Source organism: Thamnophis elegans, chromosome 3 (genome assembly GCF_009769535.1).
Source record: "Thamnophis elegans isolate rThaEle1 chromosome 3, rThaEle1.pri, whole genome shotgun sequence".
NCBI classification, from domain to species: Eukaryota; Metazoa; Chordata; class Lepidosauria; order Squamata; family Colubridae; genus Thamnophis; species Thamnophis elegans.
Window position 1 is genome coordinate 75,952,233 of NC_045543.1, and position 11,167 is coordinate 75,963,399.

At 43.9% G+C, this 11,167-nt stretch overlaps 1 protein-coding gene across 2 annotated transcripts in view; it reads right to left on the reverse strand.

Moving 5' to 3' along the window:
• VLDLR (very low density lipoprotein receptor) overlaps positions 1 to 9,018 on the reverse strand; it is a 34,703-nt gene extending 25,685 nt beyond the window's left edge. Inside the window, exon 1 of one of the 2 annotated variants that reach the window (XM_032214697.1) lies at positions 8,174 to 9,018. In XM_032214697.1, coding sequence (XP_032070588.1) covers positions 8,174 to 8,252 — 79 coding nt within the window. In that variant the 5' untranslated portion in view covers positions 8,253 to 9,018. The remainder of the gene's footprint in view (positions 1 to 8,173) is intronic. The other variant, XM_032214696.1, reaches the window with a different exon arrangement.
• Between the last annotated feature and the right edge of the window lie 2,149 nt (positions 9,019 to 11,167).

Below are 11,167 nucleotides of genomic sequence, written 5' to 3' on the forward strand. Positions count from 1 at the left end.
CCAGCAGAGATGCCGAGGGAGAGCCTTGATCAAATTTTGTGGAGTGAGTTCCAGCTTGCCACTCCTGAGGAAGTGGACAAGGCCATTGGAGGGATGAGTACCACCACCTGTCTACTGGACCCCTGTCCCTCCTGGTTGGTTTTGACCAGCAGAGAGGTGACAAGAGGCTGGATCCAGAGGATTGTAAACACCTGGCTTCGGGAGGGGTCTTTCCCGCAACCTTTGAAGGAAATGGTGGTGAGACCCCTCCTTAAGAAGCCTGCTCTGGACCCAGCTGTCCTTAAAAACTACCGTCCAGTCTCCAACCTCCCATTCCTGGGGAAGGTTGTTGAGAAGATGGTGGCCTCCCAACTCCAGTGGACCTTGGATGAAGCGGATTATCTAGATCCCTTTCAGTCTGGTTTCAGACCTGGTTACTGCACCAAAACCGCTTTGGTCGCACTGACCGATGATCTCTGGTGAGCCAGGGATAGAGGGCATTCCTCTATCCTGGTGCTTCTTGACCTCTCAGCGGCCTTCGATACCATCAACCATGGTATCCTTCTGCGGCAGCTGGAAGAGGTGGGAGTGGGAGGCACCATTTTACGATGGTTCTCCTCTTATCTCTCTGGCAGGTCGCAGTCGGTGTTGGTCGGAGGACAGAGGTCGACCCCTAGGCCCCTGGAATACGGGGTGCCACAGGGCTCAGTCTTGTCCCCCCTCCTATTTAATATCTACATGAAGCCGCTGGGTGAGATCATTCGTCAGTACGGGATTAAATGCCACCAGTATGCGGACGATACTCAACTGTATCTGTCCGCCCCGTGCCAACTCAGTAAAGCGGTAGAAGTAATGCGCCAGTGCCTGGAAGCTGTCAGGGTCTGGATGGGAATGAACAAGCTTGCGCTCAACCCTGACGAGACTGAGTGGCTTTGGATGCTGCCTCCCAAAAATAGTCCAGACATTCCATCTTTAAACCTGGGGGGTGAAATCTTACACCCCTCAGAGAGGGCCCGCAACTTGGGTGTTCTCCTGGACCCGCAGCTGACATTAGAACATCATTTGTCAGCTGTGACCAGGGGAGCTTTTGCCCAGGTTTGCCTGGTACACCAGTTGCGGCCCTAACTGGACCGGGAGGCACTCCAAATGATCACTCATGCCCTCGTCACCTCAAGGCTTGACTACTATAACACGCTCTACATGGGGCTGCCCCTGAAGAGTGTTCGGAGACTACAATTGGTCCAGAATGCAGCTGCGCGAGCGATACTGGGTGTACCTGCACTGGCTCCCTATTGGTCTCCGAACATTCTTCAAGGTGCTGGTTATTACCTTTAAAGCCCTACATGGCCTAGGACCTGGATATCTCCGTGACCACCTCCTGCAACATACCTCCCAGCGCCCAATAAGATCGCACAGGGTGGGCCTTCTCCGAGTACCATCGACTACACAGTGTCGTCTGGCGGCTCCTCGGGGGAGAGCCTTCTCTGTAGTTGCCCTGGCCCTTTGGGACGATCTACCCCCTGAGATCCGGACCCTCCCCACTCTCTTGGCCTTCCGTAAGTCTGTTAAGACCTGGCTGTTCCGGCAGGCCTGGGGCTGTTGATCTGGATTGACCTTCAGCCCCATTAAGATCGAGTGCATGTTGTGTCCTTCTTTTAATTTGTTTCTGTCTTGTATTTTAACTTTTTAAAATACTTTTAAACTGTTTTTATGTAAGCCGCCCAGAGTCCTTTGGGATTGGGCGGCATACAAATCTATTAAAATTGGAAATTGGAAATTAAGTACAAATGCCAAATCCTGTCTAAACCTCTGGTTCACTGGGCAACTAACTAACCATAATAAAAAATATTGTTTTTTAATACAGTGAAACTTAGGATGGATTTGTGCTTGGGCTTTCTACACCCAGGGCATAAGTAAGAACCATTGTACCATACCTCATCCCCTATTAAGATGATCTGAATGAAATACAGTAAGGCATGGTTTTCACAGTCAGGTTTATCTATCTGGAATTCCTTGACATTTAATATTTTAAAGGCCAAGGAAGTACGCAGCATGATGCAAGCCTTTCCTAATTTGTTGCATCATGTAGATATTTACTTTTTTCACCTGAAGGTTATCAAGGCTGCATTTATTTTTAGCACTCACTAAAACAACAAGTTGTCTTTAACCGAATTTTTGGCAAGGTCCAGCTTAAGGTTGTTCTACTTTTCTTGCACACCAAGTATTTAACAAAAGGTCAACATACATTGTACAGGTAGTCCTCAATTTGTGACCATAATTGGGGACCAGAACTTCCATTATAGAATGATGCAGTTGTGTCCAATTTTGTGACCTTTTTTGCAATGGTCCATAAGCGAATCACTGTGGACCTTAAATGAATCACAGAGTTCTTAAGCAAATCCAGCTGTTCCCATTGACATTCCTTGTGCAAAAGCCAACTGGGAATCTTGCAAATGGCAATCATGTGATCCCAGGACGTTGCAACCATTGTAAGTATGTGTCCATTATCAAATGTTCATATTTTGATCACATGGCCATGGGAATATTGCTTTGGTCATAAGTTGAGGACTAGTCAAAATAATTTTCAGCATCATTGTAACTTTGAACTGTTACAAGATGCAAGTTAAGGATTACTTGTGATTATTTTCCAGAACTGAAGGATGGAGATTTGGGGAAAGTTATACTGGACAAATCCCACCTCATGACACCCAAGATTAAGGAGTTTTGAAAGTTTTAAAACATTAGAAGTTTAGACTTTTAAAACATTGGCAAAGTCTCTGGAGTAAAGCATTAGGTAGATGTGATTAAAATTCAAGTTAAGGCATTCACACCAGCATATACATCTTTTGTCACAATACATAAGCTTGTTTCAAAATTGATTATTATTAAAGCTGTGAGCTAGATCTCTGCTTCTCCCTGAATAGAAAACCAATGAATACATTAATCTCCACAATTTAAATAGCTTTTCTTAAATGCCACTCTTGTGGAATGTGCTTGTCAAAACCAAATTTAAATTACAAAAACTGCTAGAAGAAAGTCAATAAGTGTTTATATATGCTGAGTAGCACATATAAGGACCTAGTCTTGATCTTCCTTCCCCTGTAAAGCTCTGAATGTGTAATTAATTGGAATAATCCCAACAAGCAGACAGAAAGTTTTGCTAAATGCACAATCCTCACTTTAACTTCACTTGTTTCAGAGTACAGTGCTATGAATAAATACAGCTTGCAATGTGAGATGAAACTATTAGGTGGCTTTCATTTCTCTCTGAAAATCTCCTGTCAAAAGGGAAGTGAACAATTACCAGTACAATGGCAGAAATGCAAGGAAATGGATGAATTTTTAGATCTTTAGAGAATGAGGGAGTGATTCTAAGCAGTGTTTTTCAAACTCCCAGAATTCCCCAACCAGCATGCTGAGCAATTCTCCCTGGAGAATTCTGGGAGTTGAAGTCCACATAACTGAAACTTGCCAAGTTTGAAAAACATTGTTCTAAATCCTGAAAGTGTCTAGTAAAAAGGTACTCGTAATATATGGTTTATTGTGAGGAATGAATTAAACTTGAAAGAACTGAAAATATGTAGACATACATGAAAACAAGTGTATGTCCACCTTGTTATATAAAGTATTGTCTATGTATACCTTTAGAGTATATAGATGTATAAGGATGACAAATACATGAAGAAAAATGGTTTGCAAGGAAAAGAAAGATCAAGAAAGTCATGATTGGAGAAAGTTGATGATTCTCAAAAAAAAGAGAGCAAAAGATAAGTTTAAAGAACAAAGCAATGCATTAGTATATGGGTATAGTGGAAGCAAGGATAGTCACACATGGCAATATAAACACAATGGAATAGTTTAGTAAGATTTTATTTGTTCTTTTCCTTTAGTTTCTTTTGCTTACTAGCTACTCTGTCAGCATTTTTATAGTATCATTTACTTTGTAAGGAAATAATATGACAAACATATAACATGTATGAAAGGCTTCTGCAGCTCATATGATTTTGGACATCACAAAAATTAAAGATGGCTGATACCCAATTCAAAGATTCATGCCAAATCTAATGTTAAACTGACACTTTAGCTCATGATATTCGATGCTGCAAAGGGCAATCAACTCTTGTATTCCAAATTTAATCACAAGCAGGACAGCTGTTTAAATATGTTTTTACCTACTTACTATATTTCACTTCATTAGTTTACTGTGATTGGTGGTAGGTCTGGTCACGATGGCTGTGTTGCACTTATCAAAGAGTGCCAAAACTATCTTGACTCCATCATAACACAATACAATACAATAGCAGAATTGGATGGGACCTTGGAGGTCTTCTAGTCCAACCCCCTGCCTAGGCAGGAAACCCTATACCGTTTCAGACAAATGGCTATCCAACATCTTCTTAACGACTTTCTGTGTTGGGGCATTCACAACTTCTGGCGGCAAGCTGTTCCACTGATTAATTGTTCTAACTGTCAGGAAATTTCTCCTCAGTTCTAAGTTTCTTCTCTCCTTGATTAGTTTCCACCCATTGCTTCTTGTTCTATCCTCAGGTGCCTTGGAGAATAGTTTGACTCCCTCTTCTTTGTGGCAACCCCTGAGATATTGGAACACTGCTATCTGTCTCCCCTAGTCCTTCTTTCTATTAAACTAGACATACCCAGTTCCTGCAACCGTTCTTCATATGTTTTAGTCTCCAGTCCCCTAATCATCTTTGTTGCTCTTCTCTTTCTAGAGCCTTCACATCTTTTCTACATTGTGGCAACCAAAACTGAATGCAGTATTCCAAGTGTGGCCTTACCAAGTCATTATAAAGTGGTATTAACACTTCACGTGATCTTGATTCCATCCCTCTGTTTATGCAGCCTAGAACTGTGTTGGCTTTTGGCAGCTGCTGCACATTGCTGGCTCATATTTAAATGGTTGTCCACTAGGACTCCAAGGTCCCTCTCACAGTTACTACTATTGAGCAAGGTGCCACCTATACTGTATCTTGTGCATTTTGTTTTTCTTGCCTAAATGTAGAACTTTACTCTTTTCACATTGAATTTTATTTTATTAGATAGTGCCCAATGTTCAAGTTTGTCAAGATCCTTCTGTATCTTAAGCCTGTCTTCTGCAATGTTGCCTATTCCTGCCAGCTTGGTGTCATCTGCAAATTTGATGAGTTCCCCATTTATTCCCTCATCCAAATCATTGATGAAGATGTTGAAGAATGCTGGGCCTAAAACAGAGCCTGGGGTACTCCACTGTATACCTCCCTCCATGTAGATGCAGTTCCATTGAGGACTAAACGTTGAGTCAGTTACGAATCCATCTGGTGGTGATGCTGTCCAACCCACATTTTTCTACTTTATCTAGTAGTAGGTTATGGTCTATCTTATCAAATGCCTTACTGAAGTCCAAGTACACTATATCAACGGCATTCCTCTGGTCCACCTATTTTTGTCACTTTGTCAAAGAATGCAATAAGATTAATCTGGCATGATCTGTTTCTGACAATAGGTATTCCAACTTTAAAACACCCCATTTGAGGTCTTGAAACTTTCCAGTACCATATAGTCCTCAAACGTACCTCAATGGAACCCCAACATTTCCATTGCTAAGTAAGGTGATTAAGTGAGCTTGCCCCATTTTACAACTTTTTTTAGCCAAAATTATTAAGTACGGTAAATCATGCAGTTGTTAAAGGAAGCTTCCCACATTGACTTTGCTGGAAGTCAGATGGGAAGGTCATAAATGGTGATCACATGACTCCAGGACAGTATAACTGCCATAAGTACATACCTGTTGCTAAGCACTCAAATTTTTATCATGTGACCATGGAGATGCTGCAATGGTCACAAATGTGAAAACTGGTCAAAAGTCACTTTTTCAGTACTGTTGTAACTTTGGTACTAAACAAATGGTTGCAAGTCAAGGATTACTTGTATGGTTAAAATACCATCACAATTGTGGAAAACTGGAATAACCATTTTGAACAGAGTTTTGAACACATCCAATATTTTCACATCCAATATTTTCTTTTACATTAACAAATACACTAAAAACAAAGATGAGGAACCCGTAATTCTTATTATCTTCTGATCATTATCTATGCTTACTGTAATCCTGTGGGTTTTCCACTTTAGGGCTAGAACTAAATTAAAAAGGACTGCCTGTCCTTTCCACTGATAGCAATGTAGTACATATGGACTCCTACTCTAATGCCTTTGGAAGAAACACATGTAACTTGGTATTGGCACTACTTGATCTTGAAACTTAAGTTTCTTGGCCAAATTGCTAATGCTTGAAAAAGAAGAAAGTTCTTAAGTGGCATGATGAGGAAAGCTTGCTTCAGTAGGAACTGTAGATATTTAAAAAACATCACAAAGAAAACTTATCAATGTATATTGATTTCCAGTGAAGCAGGGATTAAAAAAAAAACACAAGGAAACAAATACAATGTAAGATTCCATTCCTTTCTCTATCTGATGGAAGACTAGAGCCTAGAAATGTTTATACCACAGTCAAGTATTGTAAGTTTTACAAGTATTGTAAGTTTTATACACACACAGCATGTTTACAATAGAATAATTGGCAGGGAAGCAGGATTACCATTTTGGTGGATTGGCATTTTGCTTCCCAAGCGCTAAAGTTTAAAGGTTACTCAAGTTAGACTTATAGAAAGGAAGCAAACCAGTGATGTGGCCAAGTACTGCAAATCCATCTGCAATAATCCTAGTCATAATGTAGCTGAGTCCAAAGAATTTGTTCTAATAAATTGAACAATCTCACCTACATGTTCCTATTTTAAGACAACCTGGAATTTTAGCTTGGCTTTAAATGGCCTCCCCCAGCCATAAAATTAACATTTGCCACCAACTATTGCAAGTCACCATCCAAAGCACTTGAAGTGCAATCCTATTCCTGATAATTTCCTTGCATAGATTTAACAGAACTAGGAACTAGCAGAACCATGAAGGATTGGGGAGTTCTTAATTGTGTGGAGGAGTTTCTCCCAGTTTTTATCTTCTCCAGCTGCTTAAGCAGTTCAAGAAAGTTAGGCAAGCAGAGAAAAGCAGACCAGGATTATTTAAGGGAGTAGCTATTCCATGATTAAACCACTCAAACACATCTTCAAGCATTAATTAAAAAACATCACTGGCCTTCAAAACCAGCTCCATATGCCAACTAAAATACTGCCGAGAACAATGCGCTGTGTGTCTCTGGTCCCTGCAGGCCATGCAACATTGCCCAAACTATGTTCCCCGGATCTATCACTAGTATCTACCATCTGCATTTTTTATTTGGAGTACTTCCCTGACTTTTTAGCATTCTCAGCATCTGCTACTACAGCCTTCCTCTTCTGTGTAACACTTCCACTGACCCCCCCTCTCACTTGGGAGCCCAATGGTGCCTGCCCCAGCCATCAAGTCAGTTAGTTATAAATGCCATTAAACCATAGTTTAGAGTTCCTGAATAGAGAGACACAGAGAAAGCACAAACATTTTGCACTACAGTGTCCTCAATATGGTGCGACAGGAACTCTTCAAGGGCCTGCTCCCCCCCAATCCCCAGGCAGATGGAAAGTTCTGCGACCAACATTCCTTGGTCCCTTCAGATGTACCAAACCACGGGAAAGGGGGGGGGAGCAGGGGAGCACTTGAGGAGCTTCCCCTTTGAGCAAAAGGGCTCAACTTCAGGGTTAAGGCTACGTCGGAGCCCACAACAGCTGTCAGAACAAAGAAAGGCCGGGACACCCTCCGCAGGAGGCCAGGTTGCTCCTCTCACCACGCACTCTCTCTCCGGCACCTGTGAGCCTTCCCACGACTGCCACCCGAGACCAAGTGGAAAGCGGCAGCAGCAAACACCCCCCCTCCGCCCGCCGCCGCCTTTCTACCCGGCGTCTCGGCAAGGCGGACGGGCAAGAGAGAGAAAAAAGGGATTTTGACTACGGGCGCAAGGGCACGTAGCCGTTCGTGCGTATGTGTGCGCGTGGGGGGGGGGGTTTACAATTCCTGCTCTTCGGGAGGCATTTCTGGAGAACCGAGGGAGTCCGCCGCTCCCCAGAGGCAAAGCCACCGCGCCGGCTCGCTCGCGTGCCGCGTCCCTCCCGCCGCCCTCGCCCCGCCGCCCACCCGGTTGCCAGGCGTCCCCGGGGAGAGAACCGGGAGCCGCGGCAGCTTCCGAAGCCTTAACGGCAACCCCTTTACTTACCACGCGCTCCTCGCAGGCAACCCAGCGCCAACAGCAGCAGCAGCCCCGGCCTCAGTCCCCGCCGCCAGAACGTGTCCATCGTGCAAGCGCCCGCGGCGCCTCCTCACTGTATAAGTTCGGGGCAGAAGGCGGACGCGCAGGCGGGGAGGGGGGACTCTTTCCTCGCTGCCCTCCCCTTTCTGAGAAATTTAAAGAGCCTCCGCGGGAGGGGGGGAAGGCTCCAGGTAGGGCGGCCAGAAGCAGACAATGCAGCGGCGATGCGAGGAGGCAATTCCAGTCCGAGGCAAAAGCGCGCGCGGCGCGGGTGGGGGGGGGGGAGAGGGAAGGTTGCAGGCGCGGGTGGGGGGGGGGGGTTGTAGAAGCAGAAATCCAGGCGGTTTCGGGCAAGGCGACGCGCGTGCACCCGCGCACGCACACACCGGTGGTGCCGGTGAAGGAAGAGCCGAAGAAGAACGTACACAAAGGGGAGGGCAGCTCAACGCCGCTCTTATAACCAGCCTCCCCGCTCCGCTCTCCTTGCGCGCCGGTGACTCACGGACTCCTGGGCGGCCTCTGGTTGGCTCGCGAGCGCCTCCAATCCCAACCGGCTGCCCTAATTTCCTGATCCACGCAACCTGCCGCCGCAGCTGGGAGAGCGTTTCGCCCGGCAACCAGACGCTGCCTGCGCTGGATCCCTCGGCCGAACCAGCGGCGCCGCCCCTGTGGACCACCTGAGGAGGATGAGGAGGTTATTGATGGTGAGGCACGCAGGTGAGGTGTCTGATCTGTCGCCTCCTGCGCGCTGTTTGCGGCTGTTTCCTGGGGCTGTGCATGATGGCACTCGGGGCAGGATCTTATTGGTATGTGCCGCTGGTATTAATGTCGGCGTAACGCTGCCAACGCCGGAGGGATCCGATGCGGGTTTCCAGGGAAGCGATTTCCAACCCGTCTTGTTTTTACTTCCTGGTGAATATTGCACAGGATTGCTGCTACGCAAATGCTTCGAGCATTTTCTCCGACGAGAATCTTGCCCGCTGCACTGGGGCGTAATTCCCCCCGGAGAATGCGATGGGACCTTACTGGGAGTCCTGTAAGTCTTTTCTATTTTAGGTTTACTTAGAAGGCGGCTTACTTAAAAGTCAAGTCTCAGCAATTGAATCGTTAAAATTAAAGGGTAGTTTTCTGTTGGTAGTAAATCTCTTAAATTCAGCTTAGATTTGGGGGGGGGGAGTTCATAGGATTGTTCTCTTTTAGACAAGGTATGGCTGTGGAGTAAGATTCTGGAGTTTGGTAAGCCATTGATTGTCATCTATAGACTTCAGCAATTTAGGTCCTTATGGGTTAAGCATGAGCCTGAAATTCGGGAGAAAATGCTGTGATGGAAAATTGCAAAATTTCCCTCTCCTTTTGATAGAATTTTTCAGCTGACTGTTTCTTGCAGACATAGATTGGCACATGTTTATTCTGTACTCCATTAACTGACTTGACATAATACAATATGCCAAATTGTGATTTTTCAGAGTATCAGACTTGGAAGTGTCTTGAATTCTTCAACTCCCTGCTTAAGCAGGAGACCTTACAGACAAATGCCTATCCAATCTCTTCTTTAAAACTTCCAGTGATGGAGCCCTCACAATTTCTGGAGGCAAGTCGTTCCACTGGTTAATTGTTCTCTAAGGTTTGTCAATCAACAAGTTGTCTGAACCCAGCCATTGCCTGAAAATAATGGATTTCTGGTATACTGTGTGAAAGTAATTGTGGCTCATGTAGTAAACCATGACTAATCAAACTATAGTTTAGTATATCATTTAAACACAGCAACTGTATTTTGTGTTGGCAGATTCTGAACTTATTGGAAGGGTTGAAAAATATAGAACAAATATGCCTTACCATTGCATTTTTAGTGTCTTACTCTTAAGGCATATAATAGAAGAACCATTGAGTTTTATTAAGGCATATAGAAAAGCACAAAATTAAAGTTTGAAGTGATTTTGCTAAATTATATTGAATAAGTCTGGTCTTTTAGGGGGAATTAGATTCCACTATACTCTGAATTGGGGACTTGGGGCTCAGTGGCTAAGACCCTGAGCTTGTCAGTCAGAAAGATTGGCAGTTCGGTGGTTCAAATCCCTAGTGCGTAACATAGTGAGTTCCTGTTACTTGTCCCAACTTCTGCCAACCTAGCAGTTTGAAAGCATGTATAAATGCAAGTATAAAAATAGGGACCACCTTTGTTGGGAAGGTAACTGTGTTCTGTGTGCCTTTGGCGTTTAGTAATGCCGGCCACATGATCATGGAGGCATTTTCGGACAGTACTGGCTCTTCGGCTTTGAAACGGAGATGAGCACTGCCCCCTAGAGTTGGGAATGACTAGCACATATGTGCAGGGGGAATCTTTTACCTTTATACTCTGAATTAGAGGCACACTGTACTTGCACAGCCATTCTGTGCTAGAGCTACAGTGCCAGTGTACTTCAATAAAAACATGTATTACATGAAAGAGCCAAACATCTTCAAAAATTCAAGAATAGCCAGTTACCTCCTTTGATCTGTCTTAACTGCATGTTTATAGATAACTTTATACTTACTTGTTTATAGCCAGTAATTAGATGTGATCAGTAAGGCAGTTATTGGCATAACAATGCATAAAGTTCAAAATTCCTTTTAATTAAATTTCCCTCAATGGCATTCTGTGATATAATAAACGGGAAATTGTATGCATAGCATACTTATAGAATATGTAATATCTAAAATGGCTTGAGAATTCATAAGCATCCTGAGGTCAGGATTAGCACGTATTTGCTTTCCTCTCTATGTTGTTTCATTAATTTGCTTATTTTTGTACCGTATGGGAAAGTAATTTGGGGGAAAGCAGAAAATTTGACCAAATTCTAAGAATAATGAAAGAAACATTGGGGAAGGTTTCCCCAATCAACATAATATAAACTCAACATAATATAAACTCTGGCCTTTGATATTGGTAAAGGAGAATATTTATAGCTCAGGGTTGAAATG